The sequence below is a fragment of the Triplophysa dalaica genome, chromosome 22 (genome assembly GCF_015846415.1).
Source record: "Triplophysa dalaica isolate WHDGS20190420 chromosome 22, ASM1584641v1, whole genome shotgun sequence".
In the NCBI taxonomy this organism is placed as follows: domain Eukaryota; kingdom Metazoa; phylum Chordata; class Actinopteri; order Cypriniformes; family Nemacheilidae; genus Triplophysa; species Triplophysa dalaica.
The window spans coordinates 14331215-14355890 of NC_079563.1; the positions used below are offsets into that span (position 1 = coordinate 14331215).

At 38.4% G+C, this 24676-nt stretch overlaps 2 protein-coding genes across 4 annotated transcripts; both read right to left on the reverse strand.

The window, feature by feature from the left end:
• Positions 1 to 1049: 1049 nt before the first annotated feature.
• On the reverse strand, positions 1050 to 16118 carry trim37 (tripartite motif containing 37). Of its 2 annotated transcripts, none has more exons than XM_056737291.1 (25): positions 15967 to 16118; positions 15198 to 15287; positions 14250 to 14351; positions 13413 to 13453; positions 12607 to 12723; positions 12087 to 12174; positions 11773 to 11895; positions 10933 to 11056; positions 10773 to 10840; positions 10565 to 10689; positions 10239 to 10289; positions 10070 to 10151; positions 9464 to 9540; positions 9174 to 9353; positions 8963 to 9077; positions 8621 to 8815; positions 8186 to 8322; positions 6068 to 6150; positions 4758 to 4934; positions 4350 to 4634; positions 4092 to 4256; positions 3762 to 3948; positions 3464 to 3582; positions 3018 to 3164; positions 1050 to 2506 (listed from the first exon to the last, which is right to left on the reverse strand). In XM_056737291.1, exons 2-25 carry the CDS (start codon positions 15216 to 15218, stop codon positions 2448 to 2450), a joined length of 2868 nt encoding a protein of 955 aa, XP_056593269.1. In that variant the 5' UTR covers positions 15219 to 15287; positions 15967 to 16118; the 3' UTR covers positions 1050 to 2447. The 2 variants fall into 2 exon arrangements, with proteins under 2 accessions (XP_056593269.1, XP_056593268.1); XM_056737290.1 differs by having other exon boundaries at positions 1051 to 2506; positions 4350 to 4652.
• A 1694-nt stretch (positions 16119 to 17812) lies between these two features.
• Positions 17813 to 24593, reverse strand: rabgef1 (RAB guanine nucleotide exchange factor (GEF) 1). Of its 2 annotated transcripts, none has more exons than XM_056737134.1 (10): positions 24553 to 24593; positions 24122 to 24163; positions 23718 to 23901; positions 23383 to 23576; positions 20739 to 20908; positions 20390 to 20471; positions 19922 to 20054; positions 19622 to 19713; positions 19259 to 19515; positions 17813 to 19147 (listed from the first exon to the last, which is right to left on the reverse strand). In XM_056737134.1, exons 3-10 carry the CDS (start codon positions 23894 to 23896, stop codon positions 18746 to 18748), a joined length of 1509 nt encoding a protein of 502 aa, XP_056593112.1. In that variant the 5' UTR covers positions 23897 to 23901; positions 24122 to 24163; positions 24553 to 24593; the 3' UTR covers positions 17813 to 18745. The 2 variants fall into 2 exon arrangements, with proteins under 2 accessions (XP_056593112.1, XP_056593111.1); XM_056737133.1 differs by lacking the exon at positions 24553 to 24593 and adding an exon at positions 24417 to 24437.
• Positions 24594 to 24676: the final 83 nt, after the last annotated feature.

Here is a 24676-nt window from a genome sequence, read left to right on the forward strand (position 1 = left end):
GTTGCAGTTATATGTTCAGAAATGTCACCAATAAAAAGGTTTTGTCAGAAGTAGAGGTGAGATGGCTACAGGATTGCGTCCCTTATGCAGTGTTGTGGTTTGGCCTTCATCAAACTTTAATAGTTCGTGAGATATTAATGGATGCATTTTAAGGCCGTTCCGCAGTGAAAGCCACAGCTATTCCTCTATGTATTTCAAAAAGCCTTTGAAAACCATGTAGCATTTACGTAAGCAAACCCAAATAGAAGGATTTATCTAACGACACGTGTATCATGGCCGTTTTTGTTTCGATTCCTGTCTTATATGATGCAAAACATTGGAAGTGGAACAGCGTGAAAGTTTTGACATAAATCATTTATTTGTTTAGTATAAGTATTAGCTTTGGTCAGATTATAAGAGACTTTTCTCTTGTCTGAATTGCTGAATCCTCAAGACTATAGTCTGCTAAACAACAAATCTTTCAACAACAATTTTTTTATATGAACTTGCTTATAGCTGGCTTGCTTGTTTTGAACAAGAGAGAGCTGAACACCTGAGCATAAATGAATAGTTTAACAGCCCAATAAAGATGTTCTTTATATAAATATAAAACGAAATGAATCTGGTTTCCATGCGGTAGAAGTACAGTATACACAAAAGGCTTTGTGTTGGCAGTCATCAGGTGCTGGAGGGGAGGGACTGGACCCGAGGAACAGAATCTGAGCCAAAACTCACTCATGCACATAAACACTGTTGGGTTTATTCTCACACAGCACATCACACAGACTAGACCAAACAGCAGGTGCAGAGAGCCAGACGGACGCGCGCGAAGTCACGCATGCACACGCACACTGTTAGCGAGAGAATATTGCTGAACCTGACAATAACATGTACTACATTTATACTGTTTTTATTATTCATTGTAACAGTATTTTTTAACATTACTTTAATGCTTTACAGTTATGCCAAACACAAAATTCAAAAAATGCCATTGAAAAGGTTTGAAGCAAAAACCTGCTCAATTTTAATGAAAGTTATACTGTGACAACAAAATTAAAATTCTGATGATGGAGCAACAAATAACTACTCAAAACTGCATTATATTAAGCATAACATTTATTTGTTCATATTTTAGTTTAGATAGATAAATATACAGTAAAGTACTGTTCATATATTCTAGTTTGTTTTGGGTCAAAAAGGAATAAAACATGCCAGAAGCAAGTAAACAAGAATGATTCTCTCAGTCAACTGTCCTCTTTCTCATATGAAACACAAACGTCAACAACAGGGACAAAAACATTACATTTAACAGAATTGGATCAACACTGGACAGTCACTGAACACTTTTTGACTTTGCCGAGATCACAAACATGCAGAGCGAACAAATAAGTTTATAGTAAACAAAGGAGAAAATACAATTAAAAAATTGTTCAGTTCTAGCTCTGTTCAAATCATCGATTGAAGTGAAGATGTGGATTAACAGAAAGAGCAATGCATTAAATGCTACAGTAAATGCATATCAACAAAACATTCAAACGCTCAACAGATTGTATTCGGCAAAAGCAACGTATGCGAAGAGCCACACTAAGAACTAAAATGAATACAGCTGCATCATTCCCCAGCTGTAAATGAAGCCATGACATGTATTGAAAACATAAACTGTGCCGTTTTCCAGCTGCTATTGCCATGTGTCAACAATGCTTTGTCTCTGAGCTCTGAACAAAAACACAAAACAAGTTGGGGAATCATACAGAGTTGGACCCACCTGGGACTTTGTGTAGGTTAACATACATGTGCATATGCTTAAAATAAATATAGTTAAAACTAAATGTGGGAATGTTGCAGTAGTTTGAAATGAATAAAAGTGTTCGCAACTTAAGTGTTTCGCAGACATCTGAATGTAAACTTGTATGACACTTTGTGGTTTAGACAGCTTGATACGTTCACTCTTGCAAGTGGGGTCAGCTTCTTTAGAGGAAAACTACATTAAAAAATAAAAAGTGTGCTAATATCTATATATAACTGCACAAAGAATAAAGCTAAAACAGCATATTAATACAGTTATAGAGCAGCACCTTCCTGACATTCTTTGCATCAAAACCCAGTAGTTTGACTCAAATAGACAAAACCAAACAAACCAAAGTGCTTCAAAATTCAATACATATGACAAATAAGCAGCATTGCCAGAGAAGAAGAAATATATAACTGTAATATCTGATTATGCACACATACGTTTTTATAACTTTACCTTTACAACGGAATGTTATGCAAAGCAAAAATAAAACACTTCTCTCCCATTCCAGAAAGTGTGACCCTCTGAAACAACACAGCACATAAACATTCTTATTCCAGTTCTAGCTGAACGTCAAGAAAGTGCTCAGACAGAGGAAATGGAGAAAACGCATCCAGTGCCTGTTGACACAAGAAGGTCCAGTCACTTCCACACATTTTTGTAACGCTCTGGTGAATCATCTCTCGGTGGTTTCTCCAGTCACAAAGCTTAGATCATCGGCGATCAGCTGCTCGCCTGAGAATGAGACACAAACATGAGTTCCAAAGACCACACACACTGTTCTGAAATAAGGAATTATCTAAAATTATAATAGGCAGGTTCCCTCTTTAGTTCCTGTCTCCTGCCCACCTACAGAGAAAATTAAAGACTAAAACAAGGGGTTGACCAGTGCTGAACTCTGTGATTTTCACAGCTTAAAAAAGTACTACATATGCGCTTGTCCTATCTAGAAGACAGCACGCAATAACAATAGGGACAAATAATGATTTTCTTTGTGATTTAACAATCTCAATGTTATTATATGAACTCTCAAACAAACAAATAACAGCCATAAAAATGTGTAACTTAAATAATTATCTTTACAGCATTTTACCAAACTTTCATTTTGTGGAAATGGGCAGAGACAACGTAATGCTCCAAAGGGGAGGGTTGGATTGAGCCATTGGTTGCAGTTCGCAACCTCACCCCTAGATGCCACTACATGTTGTACTCTACACCTTCAAGTGTATTTTTTAGAATACTATACCTGCGCAGGGTAATGTTCTGGTGTCAAACTGACAGTCCCCAGCCTCAAGAGCAACGGCTTCGTCTTCGTTCTCCGTGTCACAGTCCAGCTCACTATCACTGCTCATGCTCGGCAGCTTGTGGTGGGTCTGCTTCTGACACATGAGACCTGTGGACAGATGCTAATGTGTTTGAACCACAAGCACAAATCGATGTAGGCAATAAGATATATTTATATTATTTTAACAGCGGTGGCTAATAAAATATTCACATGTTAACTGTGGAAAATAACGACATCAGGTCTTTGAGTAATAATTCTGAAAACAACTCTAATTTTATGTGCAGTTATATGAGTGGCATTGCTCACAGTGTGTGCAATGAGTCATCGAATCAACACAAATGTAACATCTTCATGCTGCGGTGTAGTTATGTTCTCTGAGTTTTTGAGAACAGATCTTCCCGTCTCACCTTCATCAGGATGTGAGGAGGAGGATGACGACGGCTCAGCCAATGACAGCAGTGACTGATGGATCTCACCAGCGTTCTCTTGGTCACAGTTAAGCAAGCTGTCTGTCAACACAGCAGACCTGAGGGGGACAATCGTAGCTAATGAATGTGCTTGCAAACATCATCACCTTTGAACACATTCAGTGTCATTTCATCACAAAGCACTATCCATCAATCTATGTACCCTCAGTTTATGAATGAATACACACAGAATTCAGAGAATATGACGTGGTGCTGATGGTTTGTTTCATTACATTACCCTGCGTCTGGAGCCCTGCGCTGTTTGGTGGCGAGTGCAGACGCTCCATTTACTGCTGTGACGCTGAATAGCTCTGCAGCAGATGATTTGAAATAAACCTCATCGTGTTTCGAGCCAGAGGGTTTATCGGAGGAACAGCTTCCAAGAGAGGGAGGAGAACTTTGCACACTGCGAGGTTTGAGAGAACCTGCAAAACACAGATTAAGTGCTTTTAAATATCAGGCTTGGGTTTCCCCCCAAAGCTTTTTGTGTCTTCTATTATTAGATCATTCCAAATTGTTGCTTTTTATTTTGTACTGAATCATGAGATGGAGAGTGTAGCATACTGACCATCCAATGAGGAGGATCCCTCTCTAGGACACAGAGCAGGTTCAGTGGGTGACTCTCGACCAGCTACTCTCAGCTCCTTCTCACCAGCATCTACAGCCCTGCGAAGGGACAGCCCACCCAGTGCCCCCAAGCTCTCTTGTTTAGGAGAACCAGCCTTTTTTACACCTGCGGAGATGAGATCAAAACTAAGATGTTCTATCCTAATATGTAAATGCAGACGTAAAAATAAGTCTTTAAACTGTAATGATAACACCGTACCACTGCGGGAGTGTCGTGATGAGACGGGCCCTTTGAAGAGCAGATCAGATGGTTTGCGGTTAGGCCCCATCTCTAAATCCATGGAGGGGTCATGGTTTAAGGCTTGAGAAGAGACCCGTGGATTGGCTTCACCACGAGCTTCCAGCTGACCCTTCACATCCGACATCTTACTGCGCACCTCAGCCATCTGAGCCTTCAGCCTGATCAGAACCCCTGAATCCGGGGCTGACCGCCGCACTGCCTGTGGCCGACGCTCTCGCTCTTTACGAGAAGTTACAGCAGGAGCTGTCAAACAAAAATGTTCTGAACAACAAATTTGATGCTACTGTCATTGTCGTGTTATTGTGCAATCCATTTGAATTAAATATTACATAAATGACTAATAGGAAGACTGATTCATTTTGACACCTTGGGTTTGGAGCAAAGAGGCAGGTGGGCGGGGCTGCATGCCCCATAGTGACTCCATATGTGTGCGGTCCTTCAGGTCCAAGAGCTGAATGAGGAAGACGGGGTCGATCTCCAGGAGACTGGATGAGGTTGCACCTGCTCCGCGTCTTGAACTGCGGGAACTTGCGCTGGAACCTCCTGACCAAACAGGGGGAGACAGTCAGTTTAGAGGGGATTTTGACTTTTTAAGCATATAGGGATGACTGCCATCATGTGTGCACATGACCAAGTTTTAACCAAGAACGTACCAGCCTTTAGCAATGCTGTGTCAAACCAGTGATAAGTTCAAAAAAGCACCACCTTTAAAATTTTTGGGGGTTATTAGCTTAGGTTTATGCAAAACTAGACTCAAGTTTGATATTCCATGTTATGAAAATTGCAACAGATAGTCAACCAATTTTACTGCTACTGGTATTAAACTACTGAAATTGTAATTTTGAGATGATTGGCATTGACTGAAGTAATTATTTACTTAAATTGAACTTTATTGAATTCTGCCATTATAACGAAAAATAAACTAATACTATAAACTAAAACTATAAAAAATTCAGTTCAAATAAATGTAAAATTTGTTTTAAATAAAACAAATAATAAACAACTAACTACAAATACTCAATTAAAAAAATAAAGTCTAAATATAATTTAGGAAATTGAAGTGGATGAATATAAGAAATGCTACCCCAGCAACTGAAATATGTTTTGGTTGAGTTAACAAAAATAAATGAAACCTAAATGGTAATTCTAGAAAATATTAATAACGATAAAAACAAAAAAACAAAAATGGTCTTTGAATTATCAAAATATATTAAATTAAAGCAAATTCAAAAAATTACAAATCAAATAAATAATACCATAAATAAAAACCTGTTCTAGTGATCAGCGAAAAAAAATCCCATTATAAAGTTGACCACTAACAACCTTCACAGCCAAAGCAAGTACTTCGGAAGAAAGCATGCCTCTAAAATAACACATGTTCCGATAAAATAGTCTGAGTTAAACCACTCATGTCCTTTTAATTCAGTAAGCGTAAGCAAACTTTTAGCGGATTCACTGCCAGTCTTTGAAGATTCACTGGAGAATCTGTGCTCTCAAAGGCTGATATGGTAATTTGTCTTGGTTACATCACTACAGATGATTAACAAGGTGTCGCAGTCGATGACACTTCAAAGCCAAGTGCTTCAACACACCAGATTGCCATATGCACGGCACTCAATGTTCATTAAAAAAACAACAGTACTGCCATTGATGAGGGTGCAGAAACGCTGGTTCACCTGCGGCCCCCGCAACATCTTCAGGTAGTTCACCTTCCTCCAGGTCCAGATTCCCACTGTACTCCACGTCATTCTCACCAGACCTACAACAAATGAAAAATCATGATCATTGTTCCTTAAATGCCTTTATTTTACTGAAATGTCAACACCAAGTAAACAAGTCTGAGCAGGCTGCTGTAATGTTCAGTGTTTGTGTGGAGAAGGTTTTGGATGATTAACTGCAACCCAACAGAGCTAAATGAGGCGAGGCCCGGCATTTTGTCTCCAGCGTATCTCCAGACACTAATCAAAGCAGGATTCATGTGCATGGTCCCCCCGTTTATAGTGAGGAGTGGAACAGTCTGAAATAAGCCGCTACACAGGGGGTGTGGGCAGCGTACAGCTACTGCTGAATATGTATGTGTGTGTGTGTGTGTGAGAGTAACACATGCACTATTGTCTCGGGCTGCACCACACAATGAGTCACTCCTCTCCAGCGGTTCTCTGCTCTGATCTACTACAGTATTTATAGCCGAGAGCCTTGACTCGATGCATACATCAAACAAATCCTAGAACAACCACTCTATGCTTAATAAATACTGTACCACCCCAATGAACTGTTCTTCAACTGCTTCTCTAATCCTCAACTGCTCTCAAAAAGCTATTTACACAAAGAATGAAAAAAGGAAAATGAGAAAATAAACATTACATCTATTTTTTAGAATAATCTCATAATAAGTCTCTTACTAGAATAAAGTCGTGAAGGTTTGACAACAACAGCTAAAGACCCCGCCCTCCCTTCAGAGCTCTTTCCAAAGCCACACCTCCTCATGTAAAGATAAATAAAGGTATAGTTCACCCACAATTAAATAAATTTACCTATAGGACTCTTTTTCGGTGAAATACAAAAGAAGATATTTTAAGAAATGTCCCTGTGGTTTTGTGTCCATACAATGGAAGTCAATGAGGGCCAAAGTTGTTTAGTTAACAACGTTCTTCAAACGAAAAAAGTGATACAGGTTTGAAAGGACATGAATGAGTGCATAAATGATTAAAAATGTGTCATTTTTTGATGAACTTTTCCTTTGAACGGTACATTTCTATAAAGTTATTAATAATAATGTGCAGTAAAACGTCTGCGCATCAAGGTTATCATTTATTTACAATATATATTTACAGAATTCATCAACATTTGGAAATTCCTAAATAAAAATATAAGGCTGAGGATGGTCGTGTCCCCCATGGCAACAGAAATCCTGCAGGAAACCCTTGAATTCATATTGGAAAAGCCAGAGATGTTCGAGAAGAGGAATTTGTAGGCAGGAGGCAGAAGCTCTGATGACTCATTCGTCTCATCTGGTTGAAGCAGCGTACGTGTGTGTGTGTGTGTGTGTGTGTGTTTGTGTGTGTGTGTGTGAGCGGGCGGTAGCCGGCAGCATGAGCAAAAACATGTGAGGTTCTGACTTCAGCATCTCACTACAGAAACACAAGCACTCTCACAGAGCCCACACAAGTCAAAGCTGCCAATAGTGCTGATGCTCTCAGATCGTGATAGGACAGAAGAGCTTTGCTTAAACACACACTGAGAGGGGTTGCCTGTCAAAAATGTGGTAGCTGCCCTAATTAAATGTTTTCTTTCCAGGAGGTGGATACAGCTGTTCCCCATCGGCACACAAAGCACCATGTCCCACTCATTGCATGTAGACTAGCATTTACCACAACATGAAGATGTAGGAACAAATGGTGAATAGTGCTTCTAAAACAATGTACTTACTTTTCAAATATATACACTAAAATATACTTTCAAGGTCCAATGTGTAATTTGTAGGATGATCTATTGACAGAAAGGCAATATAACAAACATAATCATGTCTTCAGATGTATATAAAGACCTTACATAATGAAGCGTTATGTTTTTATTACCTAAGTGTGAGCTATTTCTATCTACATACACCGCAGGTCCCCTTACATGGAATTTGTCATGTTGTTTCTACAGTAGCCCTAAATGGACAAACTGCTCTACAGAACGAGTTTCTAAATAAGTTATCTCTTTCGACAATGAAGCAAAAACGCGACATCTTAGTCCTGTGTCAACCACGGCTCATCACTTAGTAAAACTATGTTTCATTTATTACTTACATGGTTTCCTCATCAATGTCGTTCTCCTCTGTGTTACTGGTGGCCGTGGAGCTGCCGGAGGTGCTACTCCCATCCAGAGGATTGAGGTCTTCATCTCCAGTGAGACAGTCCACCTCCAGATCTCCATCTGACAGCTCCTAAAGTCACATCAACACATAAGATAGTTCATGAGGATGCAGCAACATTAAACCAAATAAATTGTCGCATGACCGAGATGTGATGTCATCAAAGCTTCAGCATTTTTATAACAGTTTTAAATATCAAGACAATATCTAAACTGCACATCTTTGATGTGTATTTTATAGTAGTTAACAAATGTCTTACATCTTTTTTTTTCAAAAGAAATGAGCAAAGATCAGAGATAATTGAAATAGTTATTATATAAAAACAAATAGCTATTCATTTCCAAATGCCGCTCTTTTAGACTTTTCCTACATTAGAGTCATCATGATGGGTTTTCTCCTCGTCCTCATCTTCCTTTGTTTCTATTGAGGCTGCTTGACTACACTCCTCTAGTACAGAATTCTTCCCCTGACGTGAGTCTCTCCCTGAAGAAGCTGCAGGACAGAGGCGTCGATCAGGAGACGAACTCCGGGACTTCTGTCGACGGAACAGCTCGATAGCAAGTCTCTAAACACAGAAACAGACCATCACATGACACACTGGGGGAAAAAGGATTCAATAGGAGACATTTATAAGTGAAAGGACCAAGAGCATTAATTCTGAGTCTGGGTTACCTGGTCAAAATGACACATGGAGGTTATGTTTACCACTGACCTCTTTAAGGTTGTTGATCTGTTGAACGTAGCCGGACTGTGCAGACTCAAGCTGAGATATATACCAGTACTGATCTCTACATTTCTGAAAGAAGGTGGGTGAACGTACCTGATACCTGTGAAAAAAAACATCAGAACATTACACGACACTCGAAAGAAAAAATATTCAAATTTATTCCGAGCTAATTTTTAAAACAGATAATCTTCTAGACCTCAGCACAAGAGTGTCGGTCTGCATGTTGAGGTATCCTTCACTGGCAAGAAGATCCAGTCTGAAGAATCTGTTATAGCCCCAGCACTCCCCCACCTCAAAGTCTGAAGCAAACTCTCTAATAATGTTTTTGGTGGGATCACTGGAGGCCTGATGGACCATCTCTACCCTGTATTCATACCTGGAAGAAATACTGCCAGTGAGAAATAATTCCTGTATACTGCCACAATTTCACAAGAACAGGACGTCCTGTGCCATGTTTTTTTCTAACTGCTTCTTAAAATGTCATACTTAGAGGTCTCGGGAAGCCCTGCAGATAACTCCAAAAAAACAGAAAGATAATTTCCCCGCACAACACCGTTGCCGTCCTGAAACAAAACAATTACAAAATTAGAGATAATTCAGCTCCGTCATGGTCATTGATTCACTTTTTTAGTTATTAAATGCAAAATTTAAAGAACAGTTCACCCAAAATTGAAAGTTATGTCATCATTTAAACACCCTTAAGTCCAAATCTGTATACATTTCTTTGTTGTGACGAAGTCTTGTGACTAAACAGTTCTTGGCCACCATTGACTACGGTAGTAGGAAAAAATACAATGGTAGTCAAAAGTGTCCCAGAACTGTTTGCTTTCCTACATTCATCAAAATACCTTCTTTTGTGTTCAACAGAACAAAGTTTATAAAGACGTTTTTCCATCCATGGTAGTCAATGATGGCCAAGAAGTCGAACTCCTTGGTTAAAAGCATTTTTCCAAATATCTCTCTGTGTTCATCAAAACGAAGAAATACATACAGATTTGGAACAACTTGAGGGGGAGTAAACGAAGACAGTATCTTTTATTTTTGGGTGAACTGTTCTTTTAAGAATCAATATAAGAAAAATGACAAACTTACTGGATAAACCTTTAACCTCCAGCACAGACCTGATATCTGGAGAGGGGGGCTGTAGACGGGGTCTGCTCTCTGTCGCAGGGTACTTTACACGACAAAACGTCATCGGATGAAGCCATACAACTGACGCATTATTCAAATAGTAAATTATTTAACAAAACGTCATCATTACCTGAAGTTTGCCAAAACAAAGGTGCTTGAGTCATAGGCAGGAACCAGCTCACTATGAAGAAATTATATTTTTCTCAATGCATTTTCAGCAGATTAAAAATTTTCTCACAAAACACAATGGCTTCGGGGAAGTTTTACTAAACATGAGCAACATCTAGTTAATGAAACATAACTGAAAATGTATTTTCACATTAGAAATGAACACTACTTTTAACCTCAGAAAATCATCGAACAATAAGAAGATAGATTGATGTTCTCAGAGAGCCACTTTAACAACCAAAGAAACATTCAACAAGAAATGTCAGGTGCACCTAGCCCAGTGTGTACCTAGTAAAGTCTGGTGGAACGGGTGTGGTGACAAAGGACTGCATTGGCTTCCTGTGAACCTGCTGGAACATGAGCAGGATCTCCGGACTCTTCGAGATCAGCTCGCTCTTACTGCACGACCGCAGCTGTAGGATACAAAACACGCTCAGGAACACAAAAAATATCAGAACATCTACATCTGTTTTCGCTGGATCACTCCTGATGTTACCTGATGTTCAACTTCCTGCAGAAGAGACTCCAGAAGTTCAGTCTCCTGAGTCAGAGAGGTTTTCTGTCCTGTAGGAACAACGACTTTACATTAGACTGACGTTACCTGAAACATAAGGTTACCTGGAGTCCACTATAAAAGAAGAATAAAGTAGATGTACCCATGAGTGTGATGAGTTTGTTCTTGAGCTGATTATCGAGTCGTGCAATCATCATTTCCACAGCGTTACGGATTTCTCTCACTCTTTCATCCTTTGCTCCACGCACCGCCTCGACATTCTTTTCCTGAAATTCATATAACATGCATGTTAATGAAATGATCTTTACATGGATGATAGACCTTAATGTTTCTTCACTAATAGCAAAATTTTAAAAGAAAATTCGTGCTCACCCTCTTTACATATCAAACCTCTATGGCTTTCTTTCTTCTGCAAAACACAATAGAAGATATTTTGAAGAACATTGGTAACCAAAGACTAATGGAAGTCAATGGGAACCAATGGTTTTCGTAACTGACAATCTCCAAATTTTATCTTTTGTGTTCTGCAGAAGTTAGAAAGTTATACAGGTTTTAAAAAAACATGAGCTTGTACGGTAAATGATGACGGAATTTTCATTTTTGTTTATGATGTCACAATCCCTTTAACATGGTAAAAGATAATACAACTTAACGCAATGCTGATTTTTTTTGATAAAATATTTTAATGTACTACACCAACAGTATAAAGTACCATTAACGTTTTTCGTGAGATTATGGTGCCCTCTAGTGGACAATAACATGAAACTCAAAAGTGAACAGTACTAGATTTGTGTGGGTTCCTTAATCTCCTTGTGGACATTTTATACAAAAATGCCTTCCACGCACTGATGAATGCAAACATATATAATTAAATAATATTTTTTATAAGCAGACTTATCAAGAGTTTTCTGGCTGAAAATATCTATCATAAGCCGTCGACGTTTATATGAAGTGGGCATGAATTTAAAGCCCATGTGCTCACCACTTCTTGAACCAGACTGATGAGCTCCATTAGCCGGCGCCGTAGTTTAGCTACCTCCTCGTTCACCTTTGTCACATGCTGCTCGTAGATCTCAGCGAGGGGTTTGAACGTATGACCTCCATGCTGTGATGAGATGAGGACAGATTTGTTATTTCCTCTGCAGAAATCTCCAACAAATTTTGTTTGTTTGGGACAGATTGTACTACTCGTTGATCATTTACTCATTTTTCATCTCATAACATTTGGGGAGGAAATGACATCGTACACGCAATCCTCCGGCCTGACTAATTCATTTAGGATACTGAATTGCATACCATGCCTCCCCACAGTGCACACTGGTGACAGATGCACTTCTTACAAGTCCAGCAGAACACGCTCAGCTTCTCGTGATGGTTCTCACACCTGATGGGGAAAAAATTACTAACAGTCAATTCGCAGTCAGGTCATAGAATTAACTCAATGCTTAAATTGACGGTTTAAGTAAACATGATGTTTTTTTTTCCAACCAGTGATTTGAATTCTTCTGGAAAACACAAAAGATGATGTTAGGGACTTTCAGCTTCAGTCACCATTCACTTTAATAGGAAAAACATAGAATGAAAGTAAATGGTGACTGAAGCTGTCCAAGTCTATTCTTTTGTGCTCCACAGAAGAAAGTCAAGCGGATTTGCAACAACATGAAACTAAATGACAGAAATTTCATTTCTGTGTGAACTTATATACGTAAAATATTTAAACCATCACACAGTTTTCACTGTCTGTGACAGAGAGAGTATGATTTTTCACCCACAGGCCCCTAAATATTTTTTTTGTTTGAATGTGTGTATAGCTCACTTGTCTTTGTCGTTCTCTTCGTGTTTTGTGAGGTTGCACAGCTGCAGGGTGTCCAGTTGTTGTGTCACTTCCTCTGCCCAGCGACAGTTCACCAGTTCCCTCAGCTGAAGCGGAGCTCTGAATTTAACATGTAAGAATATTTATTAGACAACAAGTCAAAGAAGGTTTCATTTGTAGTTTCTTTGTCATTTTTATTGAGAGAAAAGAGAACTTGGAAGAACAGGATTGGATAATACTGGATGTGGAGCATGTGATCAAAGCCCTTTTAAAAGGTCTGATTGAGGATGTAGAGGCTTATGGTATAGTTCACCCGAAAAAAAACATTTCTATGAAAACAACATAAAAGCATTTTTTTGGGGTGCACTACACCTTTAAGAAAGGATACAGAAAACTACTGTGTCAATGTGTCTTCAGTAAAACTTCAACACAAAGTTTGCAGAGATGAAACTCCAAAAAGTAAAGAACTGTTTGTTAGATTTGCTGATTTCTCTTTTTGAAATCAACCCAAGAAAGTGATAAAAGTATCTGCACTTATATGATTTTTGAGTTCCAGATTTTTTACTGTAGACCTTAGGTTTGTAGGCACTCTTTAGATTGCTTTGGCAATAATGTAAGTGTGCTTCTTGCAGGCCAATAAATTCACTTGTGGCTCCGGTCCAGTCATCTAAAGCTTTTTTGGAAGAGGTATCTCTAATGTTACTAATCGATGCCTCACTGAAATGAACTCTTTCTGTGAGCACTAACAATAGAAAAATCAATTCTTTTCTAGAGTTACTCATAGAATGTTTGAAGTTTCAGATTCTTACCGGCAGTGGGGACATTGTGCTCTCTGCTCCGTCAGCCATCGCTGCCAGAGAGAAAAACAAAACATCTTGACTTCAATTCCAAATGCTAGTTTGGCTCATCTAACCCGTCACATTTTAAGAAGTCAATTTTTAAAATGGGTTTTATTAGCAGGATTCTGTCCAATTCCAACCCACTTGGAATGCATAAAAGCATCTATAATTTTTGATATGCAAGGCAATTTGGCAAAGATAACTGATATTTATATCAAATCTGGAGTTAAAGAAACTCTTTATCAAAAAAACAAGAATGTTACAATATTTAAGGATCTTCTTGCCAAATCAAAGTCTCCAAAAGTAGTCAGTATGATTTGTGTGGTATATTTAAAGTCTTTCCAAACTATAAAATAAATCTGACTGGGGAACTGACTGCAACAAAAATAATTTTTACTGGTAATCTTACCCTCCATCTGAATGGAGTTTCCTGTAATATTACTGCACACACACAAAACCAATGCTGTTCTGACATTATCAACAATGACAAGCCATTTGTTATTTAGGGTGCAGGGCAGACACAAACATCATTTTCCCACACAACTCTATTATTTGACTTCAGAACACTCTAAACTAACTGTATGGACTTAAGCTTGACAACCCCACTTTGTCTTGACAAATCACAATCTTAATAAGCAATTTACACTCCAAAATCCCCTGCACACATATAAACTCATGTCCAGCTGAGCGGAAGTAAAAAAGAGAGATCAGGGAGTCCTGCTTAATTACACCGGCCTTTGGTATACTGTGGTTATTATTTGGTGTGTGTGTGTGTGTGTATATATATATATATGTGCGTTCACTCACCCGTATGCAGCTGAAACAGCACAGTTTGGAACAGTGAGGGCACAGACGAGCATCCCGCAGCTTTTCCATACAAATAAAGCAACGGAAAACTTCCGCTATACTCTGAAGAGGCACGCAAGAGATAAAGATGAAATTCATATAAGCACAAAGTTAAAACAAAACAACAAGCTTCGGGATTAATTAAACCGAATGTTTATCACTAAAATGTTTTTTTCATCACCCAATTCATATTCCAAGATATGACTTTCTTCTGCAGAACCCTAAATTTTGAAGAATGTTGGTGACCACTAAATGGGGCCCCATTGAATTCCATTGTATGGGAGTCAAAGACTTTAAGATGTTCCCATCAAAATAAATTTACAAAAGGGATCTTATGTCCATAGAAAACACCTTAAATGTAAGTAAAATGTCCACTTTATGGTTTCAACTAAGTTTTTGGAGAATAAAATGTCTGGTTGAAATAATGTTACATGAGTAAAGAAAAAACTTATTGACAAAAATGGGCAAAACCTAGGATAGTGGTAAATTAAAAAAACAAAAATTACAACTAATTAGCATTTGGGGTGAAAGTAATTAGTCTTTTTTATAAGTCATAAATGTATTTTCTTGTAAATATGCCTGACAAAATTGTTACACTGAATAACATTTTAGTGGCTGTCTAATGCACTTAAATTAAACAGAAGACTTCTTTTCTTTTTTAACAACAACAATTTACAGCAGTATTACACATATTCTTCTTATGCTTCAACCCTTTTTCGTCTCTGACCCATGGACATGAAACCACTGAGACATTTCTCAAAATATCTTCTTTTGTGTTCCACAGAAAAAAGAGTCACATACACATTTTGAACGGCATGAGAGAGATTTTTTATTCTTGGTAGAACAACAATACAAAAGGGGATTGCATTTCTAACCAAAATTAAGACTAGAATCAAACTGTCAACATACCTCAACACTCTGCTCATCCATCTCAGCCACTTTTACCTCTAAAAGTCCAATTTATTTGATAGAAGAATCCTGGCGTGAGAGCCCCTTTTACTGTGTCAAAAAGACAACGGGACATTTTTTTATCAGGTCATTTCAATAATGAAAGTTTGAGCAATATCATATAGAATATCTGTCTGGAGGTCATTGAAAAAAAGTCTGTTTAGCTTCATAGATCCCAATACATATCTCTGTCTGGCCATGCATAACGTTACTTGATCTGAATTGTCATTCATTTTATGAATGTCCAAAGACACTGATTTTATAAATACTGTTGTTTATAATTGCATATGGCCAAAACATAAAACGGAAACACAAAGTATATTTTATGCACTTTTAAACGATGTCAAATACCATTATGTTTGGGTTTACAGACCGTTTGCTGTACAAATCTACAAAATGTAACACACAAAGGTAAATATAACACCCAGCTTGATCAACAGCAAGCGTTGTCATCTTTGTTATCATCACAGAAGTGGATACAGTGACCAAAATTGAGCACATGCAGCAAAAAAAACACATGTTTTGCTCTCGTAAGCCCTTAACCCACCATCAAATCAAGTAAAAAAATATAGACGGACAAGAGATGTCAACAAAAACACAACACATACACAAACAATTACCCCCGCATACACTCTCAGGTGATACAGCACAGGTTAGCACATTAGCAGGTTAGCTAGGATTTCAAAACTCATCCACAACCAGGTCACGCGTTTGAAATTGAAGCATTTACCTCACAATGCTGCCCTCGATAAACTGAGTCCGTCGCTCCGAGTGTCCACATGAAACGCTAACAATTTAGTGTTTAATAAACAGGTTCTGTAGCATCAGATTGCTTGTTATAGCCTGCAGAAAATCTAGCGCCTCTATGTCACTGTCAGTCACCATGGGAGACCGTGTCAGTCACCATGGGAAACCGTATCCGCCAATCGTCCGCATTGTTGGTGGATGATTGGGATTGCATTATCCAATCACAAAGGCGCATTTTAAAAAGGCAGTGTGTTTGGCGTCTGGGAACGCCCACTTGTAAGCGCCAGCATCAAATGTATAATTCTTAAATGGATACTTCACCCAAAAATAAAAAGTATGAAGTATCGCTTTAACATTCAGTCTGGTTTTTCTGCACAGTTATAGTATATTATGTTTTGACTTGTATTTAGTTGATGAATTAGCAACTAATTTAATCTTTTTAAAAGAATTGAAATTATTAAATGTATTTACAACGTATCCTCACCGGATGGATTATTTCAGGATAACACATGGTGTGCACCAAAGCTGTAGCCTATATACCACATTCCTATAGACCCCATTTGCGCCTACGTCACAAGCCCAGATTCGGCTACATAAGGAGTTTAAAATATCATCTTGTTGTGTTGTTTAGTGCCACAATTGACCTTCTCCAATTTGATAGTTTACACATACCTGCTGCCATTGCCAAACAAAAACACAGACGACAGCTGTAAGTAATACACAAACGAGCGGATTGAACAGAAACGAGCATCAAAAAGTAAATAATAGTACTTTATATAGTTTAATATAATTTATTTGAATGAATTAAATAAGCCGTCTCATCTTCATACTTGGATCACCATAATGACTTAGTATCTCATATGACTTAGTAAGTAATAATACTGACTTAGTATCTCATAATAATGAGAAACCAAGTCGAAATTTCGATTTAGTAAGTCATAATAATGACTTACCACATGACTTAGTCACAAGTTTCTCATTATATTGAGATACTTAAGTCAATATTGAGATACTAAATCAATCATATGAGTTACTAATTCAAAAAAAATTCTTAACCCTGGCGGAAACGGGCTTCCATAATAAAATGCACGTGTCGGACACATTTATAAAAAATACCTTATATGAAAAATATTTGTGAAATGTTACATGATGGTAATAAATACACACTTTATCAGATCACACACACATTTCAGAAAGAAATGGTCATGTATTGTAATTGTATAGTATGTAAAGTGAATCAAGATCTCAGTGTATCACTTGTGGACTGTTTGAACCCTCCTGGGAGAAAGTGACCTACATACTAAACTGAGAATATCTGGAGACCTGCAGGTAAAGTAGAAGTATCGTACGAGACTCGGGTTTGGGGGGGCTGCAGATCTGTTTAGGATGAGATAGTTCTTTAAAAGAGTCTCTTATTAAGATTTTACAAAATATTACAATTTGAACGGTTGAGATCAGGCTATACCCACTGAGACATTGCACATTAAGGCTAACATTGAGAATTTTAGGTTGATCATGTTCTCAATGACATATTCTACAAACTAGTAAAATAATTCATATTGACCATCAATATTTAAGATAATAATATGGTGTGAATAACTGTTACTATACTGACGATTTCTACAGTGTGATGTATGTAATGTGTTTCTTACCATCCCTATTGACTCAATAACCACATCTCAAAGTGACTAATTACCAGATATTTTGCTAATATATTTTGCTGAATTATTTACGAACAACACACTTCAAGTTTGTTATATTTACATCATAAATAAAGTAGTTTAGTTAATATTACACACAACAAACCATTCAAAACTTAATTGAACTGATAATTTCCACACAAGTTTAATGTTAAGTACCTGTTAAAGTGGGGACATTGTTTCAAATTAAAACTTCATCACATTTAAACAGTTTTCTGCAAAGCTGACATTTAATGCCAAATATATTAATGCCACGTCCGTCTTGCTTTAGGAGTGGTTATTTTCCAAAGTATGTACATCCTTTGATTCCATTACAGAATTGAACATCTAGTTGGAAAAAATGTGCAGATATGTATTCACACCAATAATTAATTTTGTTTTGCAAACAAATACCTATTAAATAGTGTTAATTCTCCAAATATCTGCACAGTAGTATTGCTGATCGGTAACATGACCTGGCATTTAAGAATGACCATCATCGAAAGGTACCATAGAAGTTTATACATCAAGCGTTTGTGACACACCAAAGGTACTTTAAAAGCTACAGTTAGGAAACAGTTTGTATGGGGTTTAACGTCATTGTTTTCATTATGCAGTTCAAGCACAAGTTCATTTTATACACCCATAAAAAAGATCACAGTAATCACCTTCATACAGAAGGTGGGGAAACATCAACCTACAGTGAAATGGACTTATCTGCGTGGGAAAAGCTGATATGTTGCACATCAAAACTGATTAAGACTACATATTAGCAGCTACTTTCTGTTATTTAAAACAGCTAAAGTATTTAATTGTTGATCAAGTTAGTGACAGTTTTTTAAAGCTTTAGTCTCTCAAGCGCCGCCTTTTCCTTTCGAACTCGGCTACATAACTTCAATCCTACAAACATTTTTTAGGAAACAGATAAGGATTTCTGATGTATTGGTAACATCCCTGTTTTCATACATTACAGGTAGTAAGAGATCTTGGACAAAGCAGCCATTTCATTTAAAAACACATTTTGGCCTTCTTGGAATGAGTAAGGTAAGCATTAAGATTTGCTTATCAACCAAGATTAGTTTTCTATCCAGCAAACACTTGGGGCTGCAGAGGGGGTGGTAACCTGTCGTTTTCCACATTTTCTGCATCAATCGCAGATGCTCGTGGTTTGATTTCCAATGGGTATCTCTCCAAGATCTGCTGGACCTCACGGGCCACGCTGTCCTGCCATTCTGCCAGTTCGGTCTGGAGGCTGTTTGCCACCTCTATGACCTGCTGCTGTCTTTTTTCTAGGTTGGATAGGATGCTTTGATTTTGATGGATCTGGCTAACCACAGGGTTAATATTGGAGCCGGTCTGGGGCCAGGCTGCTGGATCATCTGGCCTTTGAGGGGAAGCCTGACCGGACATGTAGCGCTCAAAGTCCTCAGGGCTAAGATTCAATGACTGGGCGTCCAGTTTCTCTATGAAGGCAACAGCACAGCACTGCAGGGAACGAGATTGAGCAGAAAATGAGAAAAGGGGAATGTTCAGATATAACATTTATACATTTTTAAGTGTGCATTAGGGGTCATTGAATAATACATATGGACCCACCAAGTTGGTAAAGTAGTATCCATCCTCTCCCGTCATAAGTCTCGAGGGGATGCAGAAGCGTGTGATGTACTGGATGTTTGACTGCAGCCGGGGTGGATTGGCCTTCAACACGATAAAGATGAGGGTAGGCAGGAAGTCATCTGCAGAGGCTGGTTCATTCTTAGTAACCCTGATGGCGTTGAAGATATGCTTACTGCAGCTGGTAATGCAGGCCAGCTTATCCCTCGGCACACGCTTTGAGTCCATCTCAATGATATCTACAGTAGAAAAAAAAACTGTTTTTTTCTGAATGCACCTTGACGGAAAGAACTCCAAAGCATGTAAAGGACAAAATCATATCAAGGAAATTCTTAGCAGACCCACCTGTGATAGCTTTGACCACACTATCAGACACCTCAGGGATCTCTTCATCCACAGGAACACACAGCATCTGAATGGTTACCCAGTGCAACGCCCTGGAAAACCAACAATATTCAAGAAGCTAATAATTACTTATAGTAAGTGTGTGATTTGGGGTTTTCTAGAAATAACATTAAAGAATTTTTTTTCAAATAGTTCCCCATCTGCCATTGGTTTCAAGTTTGAAAGAATTTGAGCCAACTGTGGTACATCAGGATTACTGGAATGTTCAAAGAAATGCTTTGATAAATCTAAGGGGCTTACCGAATCCTGTGCTGGGTGGCCAGGTCTTTTTTCTCATCATCAGTAGTCTCTGGACAGAAGACGCTTTTATACAGTCGAGTCATGATGTATTTTTCCACCTGGTCCATCACCCTGTCCACCTTTTCAGAGGAACCTATGGGAGGAGAAACACACAAGGCTGTGTCACAAATGGCTTGAATGCTTATGATATGGTATAAGTGTTAGTCAGATTGAGAGCTAGTCCTGAAAATAGCAAAAACATGATAACGGGGGTCTGCTCCAAACACAACCCTGTGAAAACCTGATAAAAATGTAACATATACCCTGCATACTTTAGTTTTACAAACAAACACGTAATTGAATGCTTATCTCTATTTGTTACAGAACCCCACTTCCACGCACTACAATAGAACTATAGGTTTCTAACTAGAGTCTTAACTACAGAATTCCAAAGATGTGTCATAGGTTTGGAGATGACATGTATCCTACCTTTATAATGATTCATGAGACGGTCCGAGATGTTTTGGTAGAAGTCCTGAGCGCACTCTGATAACTCCTCTACGCCAAGATCCTACAAATACACATGGATAGAAAAGAACATAATTGAATGAAAATGTATTTTTAAAAACAAAACAATTCTGAACCTAAAAGCCTGAGATTCAGTTCTTAAAGACAGGCTTCATCTATCTCCATCGTCTGAAGCAAGAGTATCTGATGACTCAAGTTTTGCTAGACTCGGATTAAATTATTTAGACATGTTAAGCGTTAATCTTATAATAGCTTTTGATAAACAGAGTAGGCATGGGTGCGCCCGATTCAAAAAGTTTTAAAGCCACACCCTTTTATTTCCCATGCTGTCTATAAAAGCACGGCTCTGCTTGTGGATCTCTTTGCCGGCATGCTTCTGCAATGTCTTCAGGAAGTCCATAAAGTCTCGTGACACGCGATCGGTCTCGATGCTGGACTGACGGGTGATGGAGGGGCTTGGAGTCTTTCCCTCATGGCTCTCTTTGAAACACACGTAAAAACAGAACAGAGTTCACAAACATTAAACACAAAGACACATAAAGGGGCTTTCTTTTGAAATGATTTCAGTCATTTAGGCTATTGCAGAATGTCATGTGAAATTCTGCCAACTAGTTATTGTTACAACTGAAGAGACTGTGAAACATTTTTGAACAATGCGTCCAATTGGAATGACTGAATATTACACGACATTCTGGTTATCACACGAAAAGAAAAAGACGCCTCAGGCCGTCCGAGGAAACCACATAAAATGTAAACGTGAGAAGACAAATTGATGCATATTGATAACATCAGATTGTTAAAATAGACAGAAAGAACACTTGATCTTTATCTGTTACCAGGCCAACACCTTTGACATCTGATCAAAGTTAAAGATAGCAACAGAACGAAGGTGAAAAAACTTAAACAGGAACTTTACACCAACATGCTTTTTTTTTACTAAAAGCATCTAAAAACATATTATGAGCCACAAGCTTGGCCATAACACTGTATTAAAGACTACATAGAATAAAGTTAAACGTTTTATGCTCTAAACTAGGGTTGTGCTATACACAGGTATTTAAAAGCAGTGCAGTAGTTTTTTCATGTTTTGTGACAGATACAGAACATTTATTTCTTAAAAAAGGAACTGAATGCATTCTGCTGTCTAAATAGACTATTTCTATTTCACCAGTAGGCTGTTTGCTGCCATCATTATATTTTTGCAAATTCCCCATTGACAGTAATAGAGCATAAGAAGGGTTTCTCAGGCTAAAAGCATGCTGATCATATAAAACACAGTTGTACTGCTTTGTTTGCTGTGATCTGGAGGGCTACAGTGAATACCCACCTCTCAGCCTCGATACCAGGGCTGCCACCAGAATGACAAGAAAAGAGGGGAATGCATGACAATGAGACAGTACACATGAAAAATGGCAGGCTGAATGAAATGAGTGTCTTCTGACCTCCACACAACATTGAGAAATAATAGTATGTCACAAAGCGTTTCAGGGGGCAAACATAATACGTTTCAATGGAATCATCAACTGTGAAACACTTTCTAGAATTATTTGTGGTGCTTTGTGAAATACTGAGAGGAATAGTTTACCCAAAAAGCATCCTGGTAAAAAAGAATGCAGTATGTTACATTTAAGTCTTCTGAAAACCAAACTATATTCACTCTTTGTGTGCGTAAATAAATATATTTAGGTGAACTATTCCTTAAAATACAGGTGATGTTCTCCTTGTTCCAGAACATCACAATACAGAAACTGGGGTCCACCTCAGAAAAGAAAAACACTGCAATCTCCACCCATGTTTTCTGTTCATACCCCTATATCCTTCGGGCTTTCTCTGTTACCTTCTGTGGGCGAGCCCATCTCCCAGGGCTGGGTAAAAATGCCCTTCAGATCCCTGAGGAGGTTTTCTCCATGGCTCTGTCTCCTGCCCTGCAACTTCTCGTCTTTCTCTCGTTTCTCACTTTCTTTTTCAGGGCGGAATAAAAAACCCAGGGTGGGCAGAAAACGGGCGACACAAAAAAGCAGGGGGGATAAAATATGGGGAGTAAGGGAACACGTTGTGCCAAAGTTCCGGTGAGAATGAAAGCCAAAGAAAAGGAGAGAAATGGGGAACATGTAAAAAATTCAGATGCAAATAAAATATGAGAAGCAAACTGAGAGATGAAGATTGGATGAACTGTTTGAAAATGAGGGTACCCTTTTCGGTTCCACAAAGAACCATTTAGTCAAATGTTCTTTAAAGAACCATCTCTTTCCTACTTTTTTATAATCTAAAGAACCTTTGTTCGCCACAAAGAACCTTTTGTAAAACAGAAAAGTTCTTCAGATCTTAAAAGTTATTTATGGAACCAAAAGGTTCTTCTTTGGAATCAAAGAACCTTTTGAAGCACCTTTTTTTTAGAGAGTAGACCAATTATGAGACTGATCGCGAATGGATATGAAAACAAATGAATGAATCAAATCAAGCAAGGATAACTGATACTCAACATTCAATGATAAAGCATTTTAATCACAAAACCTGTTAAGTTAATATTCATTTGCATTAATCCAAAATTGCTGATGCCGAGTTTGAGGCTTTATCAAAGAAAGCATCAAATGACATGAAGAAAAAAATTAGGACTCTGAATGATGGTGGGGAATTATTTGCATATGAATAACCATGATTTCTCGCAAGGAAGCAAAAGTATGTGCTATATATATTTATTTGGGAATCTGACCTAGGCAAAATCTACAGCGCTGACACACTGCTGAGTCAGCAACGAAACAGAAACTAAGCATCAGATTTATTTCTAAATGTTGAATTATTTGAATCAGGTATATCCAACCGGTTTTGACAGTGAGTTTCATGTACCCAACGGACACAAGAGCAAATAAAACTTTATGTTAATAGCAAATCAGAACACACTCCTTTAACCGACCAAACCCACTAGTGGTCACAGTCGTCCACCAACTTCATACCTTTTTTAGGTGCTGTGCGGGAAGAGGGACTGAAGAACTTCTTCACAGTGGTGACTTTGCGAGTTTTCTCGTTGGTTTTCTTCTCCTCGAACTTAGAGAAGGTGGCGAGAGAGGGCTGGGAGTGAGAATGCGGAGGCTGGGTTTGAGAGGAGCCGTGAGTGCTGACATACGCTGCCTCCTCTTCCCTCTGGAGCCTGTGACAGAAAACACATCACTGAATTCTTGCAAACTTTGATGACAGACCTCCTTTTTAAGGACATCCGACACTAGTCATATTAGTCATCATACTCAAAAAGTGTGATTTTACAGTCTTTCTGCAAAACCACCCGACTCACTTTTCAGCCAGGGCCCAGTCCTCCTGGATCTGCCTCTGCCGAGCTTTCTGGTACTCCTCTCTCCAGCACTTGGAGCACAGACCCTGCCACGCCGCATTCCCAAAGTAACCGCAGCCCTTCTTGCACAGCAATTCTGATTGATCCACATGGATCCCCCTTCGTTCAGTGCGCTGACTCATTTTGTCTGGGTAAATATACAAAACAAGAATGACATTGTGAAATGTATTTGCGTATCCTGTCTGCAGGTATGACAACAGGAATAAGATTACATCATATATCTTGCAAAAATGTTATTATATGACCTTTAGAAAAAACAAGGAGTATGCTTTCAAGTCATTGGAAATCTGACATTACAACAATTGCAATAATCAGATTAAAGAAACTCCATAACGAAAAATACTGACCAATGATCCGTGCAGAACCTCTCTGGTCAACAGATTTCAGCACTTTTAAGACAAAATGACAAACGAAACAACAATTAATAGTTCAAACATCTTTCAATGACTGCAGGTTGTCTCTTATTGTCACTACAAACCCAACTATAAATCACTTAATAGTTTGGTTACAATTATGGGGTTATAAAGGGTCATACAAATAACTTATCGACTAGAAATAACAACGTTGTCATTAAAACCGCCTCAGGAAAATACGTCAAGCTAGCAAAGCAGCTACGTGGCTAAAAATAAGAACACAACAAACCCACAAAATTGATCACGTGACAGAAATATCCAGAAGCTGTCTTTAATACGACAATGAACAAAGCATTTACAAAATAAACAGCTAGTTTTAAATGTTTGAGTTACAATGCACGACAGCGAAAGATCACTGATCATACCTGGTCACTGGTCTTCTCGCGACCTCGCCATAGGTCACGCCCCCTCTGATGCCATATCCGTTCGACGGGTCTTTCCGTTCTGTGGGCGGAGCTAGAAAGTCACGTCATTGAATTTTTACAGAAT